Below are 23,869 nucleotides of genomic sequence, written 5' to 3' on the forward strand. Positions count from 1 at the left end.
GGGTGACAACCACACACCTGCCCCAAAGATGAGCCTTTGAAGAACAAATTCTGTTCCTGTTCTTACCTGGACTTCTGCAGAAAAAGAATATTAACGACACTCAGAGAATTATACCACTACCCCACTAACTTTCTGCAAGACTTTGAACAAGTCACTTTCATCTGGGGCTCCATTTTCTCAGCTGCAAAATGAGGAAGTTGAACGCAATTATTTCTAAAATCCTTCCAGGTCTACTATCCCATATTCTTTCACTGCTCTATCATTCAAAAATCTTTTACTAGCCTTTTTTATTTATAGATATTTAGAGAATCTAAAAACCACACAGGTTTTATAAAGTACCAGATAACATGGATAACAGAGACAGAAATAACAGGAGACACGTGTCTTTTTTTACTCTATAATAGAGTAATAGAGACAGAAATATACAGGAGATATTAGATTAGACAGAAATATAGATAATAAAGATACATTCGATATTAGAAATGTAATAGATAATAGAGACAGAAATATACAGGAGACACATGTCATTTTTTACACTAAGTGAGGGACGTGTTTTTCAGCTTGGAAGCTAACTATGTAAAGGGTCTGCTCCCTGCAGACAGTTGTCCGCTCATCTTCCTGCCTGTGTATGTATGGCTTTATGCTGAAGTTCCACTTTAGCAAAAAGCTACAGGAGATGAGGAATATCAATTTCATCTCTGAACAGCCTTCTCTCTACCCTCTCCCTCTCCCTCTATTCACTATCCCATCCCATTTCCTGTTTTGTAAAAATCAGTTTAAGAATGAGAGATTATTACTAAAGCAAACCACAAATGATGGAAAGAGCAAAATGACAGCTATCTTAGCATAGGCGCCACTTGGGTCTTGAATTAAAACACACTCACACAGCCAGGTATGGTGGGTCACACCTGTAATCCATGCACTTTGGGAGGCCAAGATGGGCAGATCACTTGAGCACAGGCGTTCAAGACCAGCCTGGACAACATGGTGAAACTCCGTCTCTACCAAATAATAATAATAATAATAATAATAATAATAATAATAATAATACAAAAATTAGCCAAGCATGGTGGCATGTGTCTGTGATCCCAGCTACTCGGGAAGCTGAGGTGGGAGGATTCCTTGAGCCCAGGAGGCTGAGGCTACAGTGAGCTATGATCGCACCACTGCACTCCAGCCTGGGTGGCAAAGCAAGACCTTGTGTAAATAAATAAATAAATAAATAAATAAATAAATAAATAAAATAAAATAACACACACACACAATACACACAAATCCATTGACATTAACAACCTTGCCCCTCACCTTCTGTCAGAGGACAAATGGAAAACAAAATGACTGTGGAAACAGCTTTAGGAAATTCAGGTTTATCTACTTGGTCTTTATCCTTCCTTAGACCCTTCTATCCTCACAGCTGATAATGTCACATGGCACCCATCAGACATTCATGGAGCACAGAGGCACAAATGCCACGAATTCCTCTAGACTTCAGATGATCTTGTAAAGGCACAACAGGGTACATAAATTCATCAGAAGCAAGCCATTCTATATGGCTATTTATAAAAATGACTCAAGCTGGTTATCTGAGACCTTTACTTCTGGGAAAGCCAGTGTGGTGCAGTGGAGAGAGATTTGAACTGGGAGGTAGGAGCACCAGGGCCTCTGCGGGCCATCCTTGCCACCTTTGGCAAAGCATGTTACTTCTTTCCAGTTCAGTGGTGGCTGAAGTCAGAGAGTTTGCTGGACTCAAAACAGACATTCACCTTTGTGCTCACCAACTAGCTCATCTTTTGAGGATCATGGGAGGAATGAAGTATAGAAAGACCATTTAATAAATCATGCAGACATATACCATACCTGTATTATAGTAAGAAAATATTTTAGAGTAATCTGACCAAAATCAGGCACATAAATTTTTAACAAGGGTGGAATAAATATATTTAGAGTTTTCCTGGCCCAGGCAAAGGACATTAAGTAAAAGAATCAAAGGAAACTAGGCCAGGGAAATACTTGAACATTCAGTTCTTTGATTCCTTCTCTGAGTATACATCACATCATGACTCACATTCTCCCTATTTCTCTGAATTTCAAGGATCCTGTGTTTTCAACTAGGGTGTTACACTCCATTATTCTGAGTCCTTTTAGTACAGTACAACTTCTCCAAATAACTCAGCAAACTGAAAATGAGGTGTCACTTTTTTTTTTTTTTGAGACAGAATCTCAACCTGTCACCCAGGCTGGAGTGCAGTGGCGCAATTTCAGCTCACTGCAACCTCCACCTCCCAGGTTCAAGCGATTCTCCTGCCTCAGCCTCCTGAGTGGCTGGGATTACAGGCGCACACCACCACACCCAGATAATTTTTGCATTTTTAGTAGAGAGGGGGTTTCACCATGTTGGTCAAGCTGGTCTCAAACTCCTGACCTCGGGATCTGCCCGCCTCGGCCTCCCAAAGTGCCAGGATTACAGGCGTGAGCCACTGTGCCCGGCTGATGTCACATTTTATAAGACCATAAACTCTTTTTAATAAGATACACCCATGTAACTCATATCATAAGGGACAATGGAGGGAGAGGAAAAAAATGAACATAAGGATTTCTGATCTTTCCTTGGAAAATATTTCCTGTGATCGAGGTGCTGATGCAAAGGCAGTGAGCAGAGGAAAGGAGTAAGCCCTAATAGTGAATTTGCTGAACTTTCCAAATTGGCAGGTACGAGTAAGGTAGCACACGCACGCGTTCACACCCTCACCCTGTGCCATCTCTTGCAGGTCCCCGTGCTTACTGGGAAGCTCCACCTGACATCACAGCATCACAGTTTGCATCGAAGTCCAGTTTCATAAAAAATCACAGCTTTATTTTTAACTGATGAACTTGCTATTTGGCTTATCCAAATATTCCAAGTGTTAATTCAACCAGATCTTTCTCATTGCCTCAAATAATCTTATTCCAAACTGAAACTATATTCATGTGCCAAAAACATTTTGACTTACAGACATTTATCTGTAGGAGATTTTGGTGGTTTAATAATGAAAAAATGAGAACAGGAATCAGAAATATGAACAGCCTTATGTTCAGATTATAACCATTCTCCTTTCTACCCTTTCCTCACAAGCTGTTTAACGATTCTTTTTTACAACAATAAGGAAATAAATTACCAGCTTCTTATTTTTTGGAGACTGGTAACCAAGTCAGCTCCGTATTTTCAACTATTCTCATAACCATGACGTATTTAAATGTTCAAACACGATTTCAGTACTTGGGCTCTAGAACTTTTCCCCACCCCCCAAAACTCATGTGAGTTCAGCCCATTAAATACTACAATTTAATCTAAGGGGAAAATGATACTACATCCAGGCTTATTCTGTTAAGTGATCCAAAGGCAACTTCATATTTCCATTTCAATTACTGCCCTCCCTTTATTCTGATTATTTAATAAGGAATGTCCAGTTGTTCCCATGGGAACAACTGAGATTTTAAATAAATACCCAGAACTGTTTGCATTTATTTATTTTTTTATATTTATTTTTATTTGTTGAGACAGTCTTGCTCTGTCACCCAGGCTGGATTACAGTGACATGATCTCCGCTCACTGAAACCTTCACCTCCTGTGTTCAAGTGACTCTCCTACCTCAGCCTCTCGAGTAGCTGGAACTACACAGACGCACCACCACACCTGGCTAATTTTTTTTTTTTTTTTTTGGTAGAGACAGGGTTTTGCCATGTTGGCCAGGTTGGTCTGAAACTCCTGACCTCAAGTGATCCTCCCAAAGTCCTGGGATTACAGACATGAGCCACTGTGCCCAGTCATTTGCATTTATATTTAATACTAATTTTTTAAATATATTCTTGCTTCTTCTAAATTTCTAAGTATTTATACTTTCCATAACTATGAAGTTTGCCAAAAACGCTGTACTTTCTGCTGTGGGTTTATTCTTTTCTTCTGAATCGTCTTTAATTAACTGGCGTCTGGCTAAGAATAAGCATATGTACAGCTCAAGTTTGCAGAGACAATTTTAACCTTACATTTCTCTCAAGCGTCTCTCAAAATCTGTTGACAAAGCAACAGATCAGCCTGATTCCTAAAACTGGGGAATACTGTCAATTTCATTTCCTAAAATGTTTCTGTGGGTAAACTAAAGATGGACATACTTTACTGGATAAAAAATGCAAAAATAGACCACTGGTGAGCAAAATGAATCAACAGTAGGAGAAAAATTCAGTTGACTAAAGGAGAAACTGAATAAGGAATTCAAACACCAATATCAACATGACTCAAAGAGGAAGCTAAGGAAATTTGCAAAAGAGGAAGTACAAAATATTAATGACAATGAAAGTCAAGATGAAGGTTTAACAATGATCTCTATAAAAGACACAGCATCCCACCCCCCACCCCCGCCTCCCCGCACTGAAAGCAGCTACAGGAAATCTAGAGGTTCTGTCTGACTTTGGTTTCAGTCATCCTAGCAGCCTAGCTATCAGCACAGGGTAGATTAATCACCCTTCCACAGCTTGAAAAAGATGTGCTCTTAACTGATTAAATTCTCAGCAAGCAATGAGCTGGCATTTCCAACCTGGGGATATTCCCAGCAGTCACTGGAGAAGGGTCTTTCTGAGCAGAGCTAAATTACCTTCTGCTGGAAGATTCCAAAACTTCTGTACTTCTTCCAGAGTTTCAGCTCAAGGTCTGAAGAAGAGTTTTAGCCTGACATATTAAATTAACATCTGAAAAGTTAAAGCAGGGAAAAGTAACATACAGCTTACAAAAAGGAAAGAATAAGAGAATTTGATAAAGGGAACAGAAGAGTGCAGAAGACATGTAAATTACACAGAAATTAAGTACAGAACAGTTCTCAAGGTGATAATAAAGGAAACTAAAAATTGAAATTGACTAGGAGAAAGACTTAAAATAGGCCACATGCTTTCATGTTTGTGAGAGTTGACTTGCAGCTGCAATATTAGAACTAGCTATGATCATTTTAAGATGACTATCTCCCATCTTTGATAATCCATGGGGCTCCAGTTGAAAATAATTAACCTAATGCCTAAATTATATAAAAGAGAAATGGGTGAGTCTACAAATCACAAGCCTCCAAAGAGCTACCTAAACAATAATAATATTAAGAATAATAGACTCGTGTTGTAAGTTTCTTAAAGAAAACAAGCACAGAGAATTTGTAAAACATTAAAATACAACATGATAAAATACATATCCATTTTTTCACCCTCCTTTGTTCTAAGTTATTCAAAAATCATGGTAAATGTTACTGTAGCACAAAATAAAGTCTTTTTTTAAATCTGCAAGTAAAATAGAATTCCTCCCTTGAGTTTCTCAAATACAGCCTGTTAACTTAAAAATCACACAATTTATCAATTTAGAAAGAGCTTTATTTCTTATAAGGGGGTTAAAGCCTGCAATGTTGCCATTCTAACAGGCTGGGAAGCATAGGCTCCGGTAGAAGCCAATAGCAGGCACTTTAAGGGAGGGACAGGTAAGACAGGAATTTACGCAGAATAGCTTGACCAAGTGCACATATTCCACAGGTTATAGCAGGAGCTATGAATATTCATGAAGGTGGTCCTAATGCATGCATACTGAATAAGCACACATGTTATATACAACTTATGTTCACCCTGGGGTGGAGACTTAACATTTACATGTATTACAATTAGGCCCTCTATGTAAAAGGTCTTTTCAGAACACAAAGGCACTCAAGTGTCTCTGTAAATAGGCCAGAAGCAGTCCACAGTTGGTCTTTGTATCAGAAGACCGTTACTGAAATCAGAATCTTTTCTAATGAAAGCTGCAGTTATGGCTGGTGGAACAGGGAGTCAGTCAGTCAGCGTCTGGCGGTGGAAGGAATGCCATGGTTTTAAGATAGCTCATCTCAAGGCCAGTGCTTGTTTAGCTGCTAGAGAAGAAGAAAACCCAGGTGGCAGTTAGAAGGTCGTTTATTCTTTAGGTGCAGGGGTGTGTGACTTATCCCTGCCTGGCATGGCCTTAGGTCTTGTTTATAATATGGTATCTCATTACCACCGAGAGTCTGTTCTGTCAGTTCTTATGATCTCGTTTTAGCAATGATGCTGGTCAGTTGTTGTGTCTAAGCTACAAAAGGGAGGGATTATAACAAGCCAAATCCAACCTCCCGGCCCACTGGGGCTGGGAACTCAGTTTGTATGGAGTCTCTGGGGTCTCCTGGGCCAAGAGGGAATCCGTTCAGTGTTTGCGGGCTTAAGATTTTATTTTTAATTTACAACACAATGAAAACTGGAAATGGGGGTTCTGTTTTCTTGGGAACCGATATTTCCTGGTGAGCAGCATCTGTACCCAGCCAGATAGGGGGGATTTTCTTCCTTCTTTTCCAACCCTCTTGCTCCTTTACCAGATTATAATTTGGTAAACTTTTCACATTGCCTGTAATGACGACTTTCCAGAAGAAAATGGGAGGATACACAGTGGCGAGGCGAGGTCTAAGCTCTGAGCAGCAGCAGCCATGGTTGGAAAGCAGGTTTGCTCAGGTCCCTGCTCTAGGGACCAGCCCTTAGGAAAGTGCCAGCTAGAGCACCGTGGCCTGTGGATGGTCACAGCCTGCCCAGGGAACTTCAAAGAGGAACTTCACATAGAGCTCCTAGGAATAGAATTATGAGGGATTTTAAGGCAGTTTATTTTAACTTATTTCACAAAATCCTCAAGTGCAAAGTATTGTAGAACCAGAAAGGACCTTCCACATCATCCAGTTCAAACCCTCTTTTCACAGACAGTAATACCAGTTCCTCTAGCCCTAGGGCGGAGCCTTGCTTTCCAGTTCCTCTTCCTTTCACATTTCTTTCTTTGGGAAGTCTGACAGACCTCTCTGACTTGAGACAGTTGCCTGTTTGGTCTCCCCAGGCTGCCTATTTTTAGATACCCCTTGGCTCCAATCCAATCAGGCAACACTAGGCGCAACCAGGCAACACTAGGCGCACAGAGACAACCATCTCTGGCCTGGAGGGACATCCATTCTCTTGTCCTTGGGCCTACAGACCCATGCTCTGCCGGGCTGGACTTCTTTCCATTGCTTGACCAAGCACTCTGTCCAAGGCCTGGTCTCTCCCAGGCCATAAGTGTGAACCATCTCTGGATTCCCTCTGCATTAAAAATTGGCCAAAGACATGAGGGCACCACTTTTACAGCTGTGTGAACTTGGACCCTCAGCAACCTCATCTGCAAAATGGGCATAAAAACATTATATTGCCCAACAGACTTTATAGGGTTATTGTAAGCAAGTAGGACAGTTTGTAAATAACAGAGATATTAAAATTAGTGTATGAGTATCATCACCAAACTAACTAAGAAGGACAGACAGGATAAATCTGAGTGGAGAGGGCAAACCTGCAGGGAGGTCCTGAACGCTGTAGATGTCGCCTATGCAGGGAAGCCTCACTCCGGGCACCCATCTGGCCCGCATTGCTCACACACTTCTGTCTCACTGCATTTGCTGTCTTGGCAAATATTTATCTGCCTCGTGAATTCCTGGGAAAAGCAAGATGTCTACTTTACTTAAAAAGGGGGGGTGGGGAAAAAAAAAACCCTGTAATCCCAGTGACCCAGGAGGCTGAGGTAGAAAGATCACTTGAGGCCAGGAGTTCAAGTCCAACCTGGCAACACAGCAAGACCCCCCCCCCAATCTCTACAAAAAATTAAAAAATTAGCCAGGCATGGCGACATGCACTTATAATCCCAGCACTTGGAAGGCTGAGGCAGGAGGATCACTTGAGCTCAGGAGTAAAAGGCTCTAATGAGCCATGATCATACCACTGCACTCCAGCCTATGGGACAGAGGGAAACCCCATCTCTAAAAAAGAAAGAAAAGTCCTTACCAAAAAAGGGGGAAAAAATCAGAATTTTCTGGAAAAATGCAAAGCTCTCCTCTTTCTCCAGATGATTTCTAATGCTCTCAGTCCCATAAAGCCATTGTCTTGGCAAACCAATCAGGTAGAAGGCAAAGACAGAGGAGAGAGAAAGGCAAAGCCCAGAAGTGGAGATTAAAGAACAACAATCTTCACGAATGGAAAAGCAGCTTGGAGGCTGCTGATACGCTGCAGGGATTTTCTCTGCAGTCTCTGCATTATTGCAGTTTGGTGGCTGCCTCACACTACCCCTGGGGCAAGAGCATTAATGGGATCTCTCCCACATGGCTGCCTCCAGGCAACCGTCTTGGAGAATCTCTACTACGATCCTAGATTGCGGATCAGTTTTCCAATTCAGGCCTTGTTGTTTCAGTGTCTCCTCACTCTAATATGATATGCTTCTGAGGGGAAAGAGGAACTATTGATTTTTTTTCCCATTCAGTTGTGAGCTGGTGAATTACATTATTTCAAATCTCACTTGCAAGGAGGCCTGACATCAGCAGGGACTGCGTGGTGTGGAGCTGAGCACAAGCGTGATGAGGATGCCTGCAGCACCCTGCATAATTACTGCCCCTGGCCAGGGAGCCCTGGGCAGTTTAGCTAGTGGTTGGGGACATGGACACCACAGAAGGCCTGGCTGCTCTCCACCTACCAGCCTCCCCAGCCCAGCCCTGCTGCGAGGCTCCCAGATTCTCCAACCAAGGCCGAGCCAGCCCTGCTGTAACCAGGGGTTGAGTTTGTTTCACACTTTGTGCCAGTGGTTTGTAAAAAGATGTGACATGTTTCTTCCAAATGCACAACAAGCGACAATTCGTCCGTGAGCTGCCAGAACACATTTTACATGAAGCATGAAAAATCCCAGGAGCTGAGGAATGAAGGACTCAACCCCAGATGAATACAAGCCAGTCAAGCATTGCTGAAGAACGTTAGAAAGCATCCTAGGCAGCCCTCCACGTCATCACTGTGATTATTACCATAATTATTCCTCCCTCACTTTGCAGTTAGCCATATGCATGCCACATGAGGTCACAGGCTGCCCTCCCCTGGTTTTCCTGACACATAAAACCAACAAGAAGCCAGGGGAGGCTGAGCTAATGGTGCTAGAGAGAGATGAGCTGCAAATCACCATTCTCCTCAATTTACGCCAAATAAATAGATGGAACCTCACGCCCCACACGGCGGGATGTGATCCACAGAAAACCTTGGACACTGTGTCCCCCATCTTTTCCCTCTCCTCCCTCCCCCACCCCCACATCACAATCCCATTACAGAGAATGGGAGTGCAGTCAGGAGGGGGTGGAACAAGAACCATGGGTTTCATGTGGGAGGAGAACCAAGCTCACTGGGTAAAAGTGGTTCTTCTAAGACCCTCACATCAAAGGAAGACTTGCAGGAGAAAATAAGGAACTTGTTTTAAAGCAGAGGGATTGAAATCCCAGGGATGAAAGAAATTCAAATGAACGTATCTTTTAATTGGTTCCTGTCCTTTTATGTACCCCCTGCTCTGTCAGCTTCCACACTGTGGAGCTTCTGATTCTCCAGTGCTTAAAAAGGGTTCTCCTTTTGTTCACTGGAAGAAAACCATTTTTGTTGGCTCCACACAAAAAGTGTCTATGATGTCTCTGGGATGGTAACACTTCATCTCCTCCTGCTGAGTTATTTGATCCAGAACACAGACATTGGAAAATTCAAATGGCTTCTTTGATTTCTATTATCACACCCAAACCTAAAATCATTGGGTGTCCTTGACCCCAGCACATGCCCTCTACTTCCAGCCTGTCTCTGACATTGGCCAGGGAGTTCCCAACAAGCCACAGTCAGAAATGATGGCCTCCATGCAAGCACTTTAAGTCTCCACCAGTGACACATCCAGAAAGGCCACGTGCTATCAGGAAGTTTCTTTTCAAGCTCGTGGGTCATTGTCCACGAAACAAAGCATATCTTTCCCTTTGCAACTGCATGTTAGAAAGTTGAGTAAATTACAAACAGATGGCACCCTCAGTTTGCATCTGGCCTCTATGAAAATCCTTATAGATGATGATAACAGTCGTGATGTTGAGTGATCTGTTTCTCCAGGTTTTGTAACAATACTAGTCTCCGCAACTTCTCTTTATAAGACTTCAAGGTTTTCCTGTTTCACAATTTGTCTGACTCTCCCCATCTGGCCTAAGAAGAGCCTATTCTCATGAACAACAAAGGTAGCTATTGATGTATGTAAGATGGGTTCATTTGGCTGAATATAACTACTGGATATTCTCCCTAAGTCAGCATTTTCTAAAAGACAACCAATACTTCATAGTAAAAATTAGGTTCACAGGATCACGTCCAGTTAGTTAAAAATACTGGACCAAGCAATCTCTCTGACCTGTTGAGCCAGCTGGCTCTACACTGGCTTCTTTCGAATGCTTCACTTCTGCAGATCCAGGTTTCAGAATTAAGCAACAGGAGTGTAAATATCAGGTTTTTCTCTTATGAATTAGGACTTTGGGCAAATTATAACCTTCTTAAACTTTTTTTCCTCACCTGTAAAATGAATATAACAACAGAAGTAACTCATAGAGTCAGCTTATAACAGTGCCTGGTGCATGGTAAGCACCCAGTGCATTTTAGCTGCCAATAACAATCCATTCTTCCAGATGGAAACTTTGTCACTGGCTGTCCCTCTCTCAGTGGTTCACCTCCTCCCTTAGTGAGAGGCATAGTTCGCCCCTCTCCAGATGATCATCCTCAGCAAAAGTTGGCATCAGGATCTTTAGCCCATTGAACTCCAATAGTTCTCAAAGGGAGACAGGGTGTCCTGAGGGTGTTTGGAAATGGGGAGGGTGTTTGGAAATGGGGAGGGTGCATATTGGAACGGGGAGGAGCGCTGGCATTTAGTGGGTTGAGTGGCCAGGAGGTGAAATAACTTGCAATGCTCAGGACTGCCCCACACCATGAAGAATTTTCCCACCCAAAACACTAATGGTGCTTCCACTGAAAAACACAGACTGTTCAGGAAATGTTTAGAGATGAAAGGCATTAGACAAAATCATTCCAATGAACAGGTCAAAGAGGTGAGTGGCCCAAAATCAGTTAGGAAATCACCAGTACCTCCTTATGGTTTCTGGTGGCTCTGCATGGAAGGGAATCTGACCAGCTGAGGCCAGGGTGTCCTGCAAGGCCTTGCTGACCTCCCGCAGCTGACCCAGGGACAGCCGGCCCACCAGTGGGGTCAGGTCGCAGTCCTGCCACCGGAGTTGTTGCTCTTTCTCCTCTATTTCCCTTCTCAGCTGTTGATCTTTGGCTTCCAGCACCGACATCCTTGCTTGGAGAGCTTCGATTTCTTTCTATAGAGAATGAGGAGTCGAGATTTTATAAATTAACCCTGCTCACGGCAAACTGCTCTGAGGATAATGACTCGTTTAAATGAGAATTGGCCATATGCACAAGAACCAGGAAGCTCCCCTTCTGAGGCAGGCAGATTTTTGGAGGTTTGCTGAACTGGAAAAATCATGCCAGCTTTCTATTTCTAATGAGTTGGCATAAGGAAAAACATTCCCTCCCGAGCATTAAATAACTATGGGGGGTGAGCCAAGAATTTGACTTGGAAGAACCCAGCAGATACATAAATGACTTACTTCATCTCGGATGGACGAGTTAGGACACAGGGCAGGGAGCCTTACGCACCTGAGGTCTGAGCTAAGCAGGTAACCCCAGCCACAGACCAAAACAAGAAATGCAAGCAACCCTTTGTTAGTCTGTCCCCAAACACAAGAATTCAAAGTAGAGAGAAAGGTAAAAAATGACTTCTTAAGTCTACAGGGCTGAGAGAGGAATGAGATGCTGCAGATGGTGCCATGCAGCCTAAAGTTCATGACAATCTAAAAAATGTAATTTCTGCAAATATAGCAAACTGAAATCCAAATCCATAAAATATCATTTAACATTAAGGTCAATTAACTAAACAAGCAGCAGGTAATGAATGCCCATCGTGTGCACAGTGTTATAGCAGATCATCATCTCACTGCCCATATGATTCTGAATCAAAAATAAGACTCTTAATTAACATACTCCCAAGTTTTATGCTGATAAGAGCACAACTCTAATCCTGGGTGTCTCTAACTTCGTATTCACGTTCTCTCAGCCCCAAGGTGCATCACCCGCAACTTCTACCTCCTGAACCCACTTCAAGTATGGGAGTGGGGAGAAGAATTGGGAGTTACTAAAGAATGTCTACTACCAAGACATTCTAAGAAAAAAGTAAAGCCTCAGTGTCCCCAATTGCTCCAAGATTACAGTCTTACTGACAAAGTCTCTCAACTAACCTCTCTACTTCCACCTTTGACTTCCTCTACCCTATTCTTTTCTTTTTCTTTTAGTTTTTTTTTTTTTTTTAAACTGGTAAAACACATGTAGCATAAAATTCATCATCTTGAGCATTTTTTTTTTTTTTTTTTTTGAGACGGAGTCTCGCTCTGTCGCCCAGGCTGGAGTGCAGTGGCCGGATCTCGGCTCACTGCAAGCTCCGCCTCCCAGGTTTACGCCATTCTCCTGCCTCAGCCTCCCGAGTAGCTGGGACTACAGGCGCCCGCCACCTCGCCCGGCTAGTTTTTTTTTTGTATTTTTTAGTAGAGACGGGGTTTCACCGGGTTAGCCAGGATGGTCTCAATCTCCTGACCTCGTCATCCACCCGTCTCAGCCTCCCAAAGTGCTGGGATTACAGGCTTGAGCCACCGCGCCCGGCCATATCTTGAGCATTTTTAAGTGTAGAGTTCAGTGGCATTAAGCACATTCACATTGTTGTACAACCATCACTGCCATCCATCCACAGAACTCTTTTCATCTTGCAAAACTGAGACTCTGTACCCATTGAAAACTAATTCCCCATTCTCTCTTCCTCCAAGTCCCTGGGAATCACCATTCTACTTTCTCTATGAATTTGACTTCTCTAGGTAACTCATACAAGTGGAATCATACAGCATTATCCTTTTGCGACCAGCGTATTTCACTTAGCATAATGTCCTCAAGGTTCAACCATGCTGTAGCATGTGTCAGAATTTCCTTTCAAGACTGAGTAATATCCCATTACATGCACATACGCATTTTGTTTATCACTTATCTGTTGATGAGAACTTGAGTTGTTATCAGCTTTTGGCTATTGTGAATAATGCTGCTATGAGTCTATAGGTGTGTAAACATCTCTTTGAGTCTATGCATTCAATTTTTTTTGAGAGAGAGAGATATATACACACCCAGAAGCAGGGGTGGCTGGACCACACAGTGAATCAATTTTTAATCTTTTAAGGAAGCTGCATACTGTTTTCCATATTGTCTTACATCCTATTCCTAATACAGGGTCAAATTATTTACAATGTGGTCAGATCAATTACATTTAGCATTGTTTACTTTAAACTTTCTAGATGTTCCTAAAAGCAACACTCTGACTGCAGCTGAACGCCATTATACAGGCAAAAAACTCTCCCTAAATGAAGGCATCCAATGGTTCCCTGTTGCAATCTGAGAAAATTCCAAATCCTTACAAGGCCCCTTTATCTCTGACTTCCTCCCCAAATCCTCCCCCTCATTTACACTGCTCCAGCCACAGGGGCCTCCAGCTGCCCTCTGAACACATGAGGCCCACTCCCACTCTAGGGCTTCATCTTGGTATCCCCCTGCAGGATCCTCCTGCAGAAATTTCTGCAAGGCCTACTCCCTCTCCTCTTTCAACTGCTGGGTCCAATCTCACTTCTCAATGAGTAGACTCCATCCTCCACATCATCCTAGTCTACTCTGGGAAGCTCTTATCACCCTATAACATACCAGTTATCTAATAGAGGTTTTATTATGTTTATCACTTATTGTCTATCTCCCCATTCTCACCCCCTAGTAAATCAAAAGCTCCCCAGGAATCTCAAGCATTTCAAACAGTATCTGGCACTCAGTGAACCCTCAATAAATGTCTGTTGAATAAATGAATATTCAAGTACCTTTCCCAGAGTGCTTCAAACACTAAGTGCCCAGGGCTATAATTATTTTCTCTACACTCTGACTTTCTCAGGAATTGTGTAGACCTTTAATTGGCAAATGTTATTAAAAATGAAAAACCAGATTTCACATTTTCAGCTATCCAAACAGTATAACACATTGACTATGTAAGTGCTCAGTTAATGGAGGAAATGGTTTCAAATAAATTGCCGACTTTTTCCTCCCTTTGCCTCCTTACTCTTGAAGTGACCTGGATGGGGCAAATTCAGATAACAAAAATATTCGATGGCCAGAGCAGAGAGGGGAAGCCTCCAGCCTAAGCCAGGATTTGAACTTGAGTGTTGAAGACCTATGCTCTTCCCATGAAGTCACGTAGCTTCCAATCAATGCGTTCTCATTGCTCCCCACTCATGCTTCACAACTCCAGGCTCAAGCAGGCACGGACCCTGTTTCAAGATTCCTTGCCTCTCGGGTGCCCTGTCAACTTTCAGAGCTCTGGCTTTAACTCGGTGCTGCACCCAGACTTGTAGCCTCTCGATGATCCTTAGCCAGCCTGCATCCTCTGTTCTGGGCCAACTTTGGGCTTCCACGCAGTCGGCTAATCATTCCAGATGTGCCTGCCTTGCTCAGTCCGGACTTACAACTCTGTCTCTTAACAACTTCAGCTCATAGACTACTATGATAGGAATTTCCATAAAGGATTTTCACAGCACAGATGTCTTTCTGCCTTTCAAAGGAAGCTTCTAAAGGTCAAAATGATAAGAAGTGGCAAATTGGCCTGGCAGACAAGAAAAGCATATTCAAAAGGTAATGAGGAATATCGAAAACAGGCGCAAACGCTGCTGAGCTTTCAACCCTCGTTTGTAATGAGATTCCTACAAGCCCTCTAGTCATTCCCACCAACTCTCCTTTTTGTACTCCCCAGCTTGACAGCCAAGGCTCTAATTGCTACACTCAAGGAAAGTAAGACCCACTTGGCTGCATTTGGCTTAAATGGATAAGAAAAATGCCGGCTGGGCACGGTGGCTCATACCTATAATCCCAACACTTTGGGAAACTGAGGCAGGAGGACTGTTTGAGCCCAGGAGTTCAAGAGCAGCCTGAGCAACATACTAAGACCTGATATCTACTAAAAATTAAAAAATTTAGCCAGACATGGGGGTCATGCCTGTAGTCCCAGCTACTTGGGAGGCTGAGGTGGGAGAATCACCCAGGAGCTAGAGGCTGCAATGAGCTATGATTGCGCCACTGCCCTCCAATCCGGGCAACAGAGCAAGACCCCGTCTCAATGAAAAGAAAAATGCCATGATATTTCTTGAAGATCTTTCACCTGCTCACCTGTAGCTGCTGCTTTTCCTGAAGAAGCCAGTCTCGTCTCGTGATGGACACGTGCAAGCTGTCCTGAGCAGTGCATTCCAACAGCCTCGGCTCCGTTCTGAGTGAGGCGTGGGTGTCGTCTCCACTGGCCCTTAAAATAACACATACCTATTGGTACAGGTTTGGGGAAGCTGAAATCCTCATGTTGACAAGTATTTTAAGAGTAAGAAACTCCAAGTGGCCCCCATCTGTTCTCATACTTAGGAGGGTACTCACCTGTTTTTAGGATGAGCTCCTAAATGTAAGTTTCTACCTTAATTACAATCTCTTGGGATTTCTGATTTTTCCCCTTAGTCAGAATACTATTATGGGACCTGCACTGTCCCATAAGGTAGCCCGTGGCCACATGTGACACATGGTTAGCCCAAATTAAAATGTGCTGAAAGTGTAAAACACACACCAGATTTTAAGGACTTAGTATGAAAATAGAGTACAAAATAACTCATTAGTAATATTTTTAAGTTCATCACATGTTGAGATAATATTTTGGATATATTGAATTGAATTAAATGTATTGTTAAAATTAATTTCACCTGTTTCTTATTAATTTGGGGGAATATAACAAGATCTTTATTCAAATGATTAGGAGTGTTGAATTCACACTCACTATTTCTGAAATTCACCAGTTCCCCCGCCTTTACGGCATCCACCCTTCTTCTGCTCATTTAGAATCTTCCACTTTGCACTAATGTTTGAGTCACTAGTCAATGAGAAGGCTGTCACTGAGGGTTTCAGAAGATTTTCTCCCACAATCAGCTTTAATCACAGCGAAATACACTTCTTGCAGAGCCCACATCACATTTGTTTTTATTCCCAGCACTTATCACAGAGTTGAACTTAATACAATTAGGCCAAGAGTTCTAGAAAATGCAGCTGAGCTCCTGGTAGCATTTCATCTAATTCCTGAAATTTTCACTTGATTAACTTTCTTCTTAATCCATTTTTTTTTTTTTTTTTTAAAGAGTGTCTCACTGCGACACCCAGGCTGGAGTGCAGTGGCACAATCTTGGCTCACTGTAACTTCAGCTTCCTGGGTTCAAGCAATTCTCCTGCCTCAGCCTCCCGAGTAGCTGAGCCTATAGGCATGTGCCACCATGCCCAGCTAATTTTTGTATTTTTAGTAGAGACGGGGTTTCACCATATTGGCCAGGTTGCTCTCGAATTCCTGACCTCAAGTGATCCTCCCTCCTCAGCCTCCCAAAGTGCTAGGATTACAGGCATAAGCCATCACGCCTGACCATTAATCTTTTTTAATGTGGCTACTAGATCGTTTAAAATTGTGTATATGGCTCACACTAGATTTTATTGGATAGCACTGCCTTGGATTATCCAAACAGGAGCAAATTCCAGAGCTGAACTTGATGGAGATTAAAAGGAGGGGTGACTGATTTGCAGATGCTTGGATGTGAGCTTCTCAGAAAAGATTTGCTGAAAGGCTGTCAAAACCACTTAAAATCTGTTAGGCTTCTTCTCTTTTTCTTGCCAGAGTTGACATATTTGGTAACAGTGATGCTGGTGAAAATGTGGCACAGGCTTGGGCCTTACGTTGGTGAGCTGTCTTTACAGGATACTTGGTGGTATTTGTCACCAAAGAATAATAAATTCACCCTTAAAACATTCCATTTCCAGTGGAATGAAGGTGGGCAGAAAAACAATTTACCCTAAGCAAAACTACATCAACAATCCAGGGAAGCTATGTCTAAGAAAACACCACCAACTAAAACTAAAAGGCAAATGACAGGTTGGGAAAAATATAATGCTACACATATGGCAGAAAAAGGGTTAATATTGCTAATTTTAAAAAGTTCCATCAAATTATGAAGGAAAAGACAAGCGCACCAACCAGAAATTCCAAAATAATGGAATACGGCTGAGCGTGGTGATGCACACCTGTAGTTCCTGCTACCTGGGAGGCTGAGGCAGAGAATTGCTTGAGCCTATGAATTTGAGACCAACCTGGGCAACATAGCAAGATCCCCCACCTCAGAAATAAATGAAGCAAAACAAAACACAAAAAACGAATTGCAAAGTGTTAAGGAAAATGATTACTATCCAAAGATTTTTTTTGTGTGTAGGGCGGGGGATGGAATCTAGCTCTGTTGCCCAGGCTGGAGTTCAGTGGCATGATCTTGGCTCACTGCAACCTCTGCCTCCCAGGTTCAAGCAATTCTCCTGCATCAGCCTCCCGAGTAGCTGGGACTACAGGCACGTACCGCCACACTCAGCTAATTTTTGTATTTTTAGTAGAGACGAGGTTTCACCTTGTTGGCCAGGATGGTCTCCATCTCCTGACCTCGTGATCCGCCCACCTCAGCCTCCCAAAGTGCTGGGATTACAGCCATTACACCGCGCCCAGCCTCCAAAGATAGTTTTAAATTAAAATCCAAACAACATAAAATATCATCTTTCACCTAACAAACTGGCCTGTCAAAGGTTTTCCCAAACCATAAGTCTTTGGTGAGAGTAGGGAATAAGAATGACACTTAAAATTAAATATAACTTGGGATTCTACATTCCCACATCTAAGTATTGATTGCCTGTAAATAATCATAGTTTTACACAAAGATTAGCTACAAAAATCAGGTGTTTTCTTAGTAGCTCAAGACATGCCCCAGCATCAGGACCTCTTAGCAATGCTAAGCAGCCACTAAAATTAGGTCACACAAGAAGATATACTGGTCTGGAAAATGTTCACTATTTATTGCTGTTTTCTCTAAAGCAGGTTTTATGGCAAAAAGTATAAAATGAACCATTGTAAAAATATTAATAACATGTATATAAAATAAAAGAAAAATATTCACCAAAATGCTATCAGCTCCTATCTCTGGGTGGTGGAATCACTTCTTTCCATTGATCTTTCTAAAGTTTCTATAGTGAGCATGTATCATTTTTACAACCGTAACATAAAATGTTTGCCAACACGCACTAAGTAGCTGCACTTTTGATTTAAATATTTTAATACACCCAATTAGTCTTGTAGCTCCTGAACATGCCTGTGTTTTAAATAAAGCTCATCAATAACATCACCTTCAAGGTCCCCTTCCCTTGCAGAGGAGCAGACATCTGTAGCTTCTGACACTTGGAGGCATAAACTCAGCATCCTAAAAAGGCCAAATTAAACCTATCCCCTCCTTCTACAGAATCTCCCACACAGCTAGATCTTGTCTGCCACCTTTGTACTTATTTCAGGGCTCAGCGAGGAGAAGCGTGAAGCTGCATGTTCTTATTTATATATTAACACAGGGTCGCGCTGCCTCCGCATTTCTTAGAAAAGAAAATGAGTAACTGATCCTAATCTATGTTGTGCTATGTTTGTCTCCTTTTACTCCTACCCCATTTCATTCATTCATTCAGAAAAAGAGAAAATATTACTGAGCTCGCTGGTATGTACTATGGATTGCGCTTGGCTCTGAGGATACAATGGTAAACAGTTCTTGGTTCTTCCGTGGAGCAGGAGAGACAAATGCATCAACAGAAAAATTACAAGGCAATGAAGACATGGGCAATGCAAGGCATGGACCAATGACGGTAGACTTTAAAGCTGGGGGAGACTCTTCCCCCTTGCTGAGTCCTAACTTGACACTTACAAAATAAGTGAACCAACCGACCACGGTGCAATGAAGCAGGCTTCATATTTTTAGAAACAATACTAGGAAATATGTCACCTCAGCTTTTCGAAGTTAGAAAACAGCAGTTACAGAAAAAGGAACCTTGCTTTTGTTCCTATGTCTACCAAAAAGATCAGACTCTCTGAATAATCTTAAAAGTCACTTATTGTAACATATGATGCAATTTAGAAATCTATTCTTTGTTTTATGTGCTTAAAGGCAAATAGCAGCAGCAACAAAAATGTTTAAACTGATAATAATAAAATAAACTACTGTGAATCGAGAACGTACTGCACACTAGACATCATCTTTTGATCACATTCGCTTCTCGTTACAGACCTAAGATGAAGATGCTATTATGCCAGTTTTGCTGATGAGGAAACTGCGTCCCGGGGGTTCCGAGTCTAGCCCATGGCCACGCAGACAGCAGGAAGCAGAGTTTAGGAGTCAATGCGGATCAAGCTGAGTCCCAGGTTCCTGCTCTTTCCCAGATATCACACGCCATTAGGTTCTCAGCAAGCCCAGGAACTTCCATCTCCCCTGTCTTCCAGTCACATCCACACACACCCATTATTTGAATCCTCTTGCTGGCTACCAGCAGGGCAGTGCAACGCAGACAGTGCACAGCATGTGGAGTTAGGGGCCACCCTTTGGGTCTTGGTTGTGCCTTTTTCACGCTGTGTCACTGGACTTACCTAATCTCTCTGAACCTTACCTTCTTTGTTTTTAAAATGAGAATGACAGTGATGTGGATAACAAGAATGGCTTCCCTATGGAGTAAACTATGGGGAACAAATTGATCTGACAAACGACCACTGAGCATCTACTGTATACAGACCCCACCCTCGCACTGGGGCTGGTGGGGATGGAGACAGAACACCTCCATCCTCAAGAAGCTTGCTGTTGATCTCCCCAGCATCTCAATGTTTGCATCGGGAAAATGAACACTGTACTCACGTCCAAAGCACCCACTTTCTATACAGAGTAAGAAAGATGAAAAATGTGGGCCAGGCATGGTAGCATAAGCCTACAATCCCAGCACTTTGGGAGGCAGAGGCAGGAGAATCACTTCAGCCCAGGAGTTCTAGTCCAGCCTGGGCAAGACAGTGAGACCTTATCTCTACAAAAAAATTAAAAATTAGGCACGGTGTCAAGTGCTTGTAGTCCTAGCTACTCAGGAGGCTGAAGTGGCAGGATAACTTGAGCCCCGGAGTTACAGGCTGCAGTGAGCTATGATCATGCTGCTGCACACCAGCCTAGGCAACAGGGCAATCAATACCAAGAAAGAAAGGAAAGAAAGGAAAGGAGGGAAGGAAGGAAGGAAGGAAGGAAGGAAGGAAGGAAGGAAGGAAGGAAGGAAGGAAGGAAGGAAGGAAGGAAGGAAGGAAGGAAGGAAGGAAGGGGAAGGAGAAGGGGAAGGGAAGGGAGGGGAGGGGAAAGGAGGGGAAGGGAAGGGAAGGAAAAGAAAGAAAGAAAGAGAGAGAGAGAGAAAGAAAGAGAGAGAGAGAAAGGAAGGAAGGAAGGAAGGAAGGAAGGAAGGAAGGAAGGAAGGAAGGAAGGAAGAAAGAAAGAGAAAGAAAGAAAAAGGAAAGAAAGAAAGAAAGAAAGAAAAAGAAAGAAAGAAAGACAGACAGGAAGGAAGGAAGGAAGGAAGGAAGGAAGGAAGGAAGGAAGGAAGGAAGGAAGGAAGGAAGGAAGGAAGGAAGGGAGAGAGAAAAAAAGAAAAGAAAGGAAAGAAGAAAGAAAAGTAGAGAGAAAGAAAAACAGATAAAATGTGTCTGAGGATCTTTACATGTGTCAGAAGAAATGTCTGGAACAAAACCATCCTCCTACCATCAGCTACTGATGTCTGTGGGAACGAAACACACTTCCTCTTCTGGGCTCCAGAGGCTCAGCCTGTTTGCACAGTTCCTCGTTCCTGACTGTGAACCTGGAGGGAAGCGATTGAGCTCATCTCATGGTGAGGACCCCAATGCCCAGCGTTAAGTAGGGCCTTGGCAAATATTTATTGAATGATTCAATGAGTCTGTGTCCTAGAAAATCCAGAAGTCGTTTATATTCACTTTTCTATTGCTTTGGATAATTTCTTTGCACTAATTTATTCCCCAATTTGCTCTGCTTATGCTAATATTACAAGTTTCTTGAATTTCCTAAATAGATACCATCTGGGTCAGGATGAGAGTCATTGAAGGAAATCAACACAGAATTGAAAATTAGCTACAGAGGAGCTACAGGTGGTAACTGGGAATTCTCTATATTATCATTAATCACATTAATTACTTAATCCATAAGAAAATCCCCTGTGATTAACCAAAACTCCTCTCTCTGTCTCTCGTATTCTTACTCCAGGTAGAGAAAGGGATCCACAGACGGCTGAGTGATGGCCCCAGGACACACTGTAGCTCAGCAATGAAGCAAGAGACAGGCTTCCGTCTTTCAAATCTTCTGTCCTCTGAGTCAGGCTTCCTCTCCGTTCTGCAATGTTGTCCCCTTTACATTCAATAATTCTCAATGTGTAATCCCTCATGTCACTGCAAATTAGCATCGCTGCTGTAAACTAATCAGTATGCAAAATGAACAAATCCCTCAGGGGCAAGAATTAAAAACATGCAGGGTAGAATGTTAGAACAGCACTCAGTGCCAATGGGGATTCAGGTGTCCAAGATCACACCCAGACCCACAGTTTCATACAGATCTCCATCGGCACCACCCCAGTACTGGAAAAATCTTGGCCTTTTCCATCAACAATTTAAAGGAGGATAAAATCCATTCATAAAATAAAATCGTACATCACAGAAAAAAAAATAGCTGCAAATTGCACAGGAAAAATGGTTTTATTCCATTGACAACTTTTACCATGTGACTGTTGTGAATGCCTATTTTCAGGAATATTGAAAAAAGAATGAAGAAATCGTCTAAGTGTCTGTGGTTCCTCTGCCAGCTTGTTAAGGGGTGCATGCCTGTGATGAGCCTACTTTGCCACCTCCTTCACAGCCCAGCACTCAGGCCCCCTGGGCCCTCTAGTGCCCTTGGCATTGCTGGAGAGGCCACCTTCAGAAGCCTCTGCAAGTGAGAATGTCGACGGGGCAGGAAGCCAGGAAATCCACCTGTGAGAAAATCCTGCACCAGAACTGCTCATGACAGTGCTGTGGTTAATGCATCTTCACATGTAACGCAGGAGGTCCCTCTCTGAGACCTTAATGTTGTTAACAGTACCAAAAACATTGCTTTGTGCCACTGCTGGAATCGCAGAATTTTAGTCTCAGAAAGGACCAAAACTATCAAGGCCAATGTTCTCATCGTCACAGTTAGAAAAACGTGGTCCTGAGGAAGTGCCATCTTTCAGATGACTATTTCTGGCAACAAGAGTTGGGTACAACTCTTCTGATTAAGGTTGCTAATCGCTGCTCCCTACTGAAGACTATTCTATCAAATTTATGTCATATGACTTGTGTGTTCCATCTCTCCCTCTTTGGGAAGACGGTGATAAAGAATGAGTTTAGGCCAGTCATAGAACCAACAAAGTGCACTCTTAACCTAGAAATAGCTTGCTCATTCAATATATGACGACCTAAATTACCAAAGCCATTCTGAGAGCACAAAAGAATACTGTAAAATTGCCAGAGACAATACAGGTAACTTTATAATTCTTCCATATATATATGATTTGGGTCTAAAAAGTAAGGAGCATGGAGAAGTCACATTCCTTGGGGAACTGACTTTCATTGTTTTATACAGTCTTATCCCACTCATAGAAATGACTGCCCTGCAAGAGAGACACATGAATATTCATTTGGGTTTATAATGGTTTATGCCTGATGCCACTGGCCTCAGGACAGACTTCAGTTGAGTTTGAACAAAGAGGGTGATATGGAAGACCTTTATTTGGGAGCTTTTATTTATAATCCAGTAGTTCCAAAACAAGTTCTGAGAAGTCCTCTGTGGCTCACCACTTATGTTTCCCCTCTTGTCCTTTCTCCCTTCTTTTGTTGAGGCCATGACAAAGGGTCTGGAGTTGGTCTCCTGGGAGTGGGACACAGGGCATGCCACTGTCCCTTGTGGTTTCCCATCTCCTGATCTGATGTGGGGTTCAGAAATATATCCTTGTTTGTTGATAATAACAAATATTTTTTTCTTAGCAATAGGATCTTGCTCTGTCAGCCAGGCTGGAGTGCAGTGGTGTAATCATAGGTTACTACAGCCCCAAACTCCTGAGTTCAAGCAATCCTCCTAGGACTACAGGCATGCACCATCGCATTTGGCTCGTTTATTATTATTTTTTTGTAGAGATGGGGTCCCACTATGTTGCCCAGGCTTGTCTCAAACTTTTGGTCTCAAGCAATCCTCCTGCCTCAGCCTCCCAAAGAGCTGGGATTACAGGTGTGAGCCACCATGTCCAGCCAGTAATGATAATTTTTATGTTGTATCATAGCCATCTCATTTTATATCCTGGGTAAAATGTGTCTGTAACAGTTACTTTCTGGTCTCATACAGTGTATCTTGATTCCAATCTCGAGAGCTTAGAGCCGACCATCACTGAATTCTGTGACACTGAATGCTGTGTTAGTCCCTATATGAGAACCAAAGGGAAATAAAGAATCACATGTTTCAAAGGCAATCAAGGAGCAATTGGTCAGAGGAAGAATGACTCTGTCCAAAAGCATCATGGTGCTGCACAACATTCATCTTCTCTGTTCCCATCTCAAAGGAAGTATGCTAGTGGGAAGTATGTGGACAGGTAAACTGGGGCTCTGCCTTGATAAGCCCCACTGGAAAACCATGATAGACCTTTGTTTTCAACTTTGTTATATTTTGTTTGCTTGAGTTTGACGTTATCCACTGGGAAAAGGTCTTTGATAAAGGACATTTTGTGTGCACATGCATACAAACACATACATGCACACACACAATTTCGGTTACAAAAAGGACCAGTTTTCATATACATATTGGTGAAGATCCAGTGGAAAAATGCACGGGGTGTATAGTTAGAGAAGTGCAATGTATTCATGAGAAAATTATCATCCAAATGTGTG

The 23,869-nt window shown here is 42.6% G+C and overlaps 1 protein-coding gene across 19 annotated transcripts in view; it reads right to left on the reverse strand.

The window, feature by feature from the left end:
• The window catches only part of LOC105499180 (DISC1 scaffold protein), a 426,110-nt gene that overhangs the window by 257,288 nt on the left and 144,953 nt on the right, over positions 1-23,869 (reverse strand). For 18 of the 19 annotated variants that reach the window (XR_011610479.1, XR_011610480.1, XR_011610478.1 and 15 more), the window contains 2 exons: positions 15,190-15,319; positions 10,978-11,213 (listed from right to left, as the gene is read on the reverse strand). Coding sequence is in view for 12 of the 19 variants with exons in the window: in XM_011771662.3 (XP_011769964.2) it covers positions 10,978-11,213; positions 15,190-15,319 (366 nt within the window). In the remaining 7 variants the exon portion in view is untranslated. Of the gene's footprint in view, positions 1-10,977; positions 11,214-15,189; positions 15,320-23,869 lie in introns of those variants that run through there. The other variant, XM_071074302.1, reaches the window with a different exon arrangement.

This window comes from Macaca nemestrina, chromosome 1, assembly GCF_043159975.1.
Source record: "Macaca nemestrina isolate mMacNem1 chromosome 1, mMacNem.hap1, whole genome shotgun sequence".
Classification (NCBI taxonomy): domain Eukaryota; kingdom Metazoa; phylum Chordata; class Mammalia; order Primates; family Cercopithecidae; genus Macaca; species Macaca nemestrina.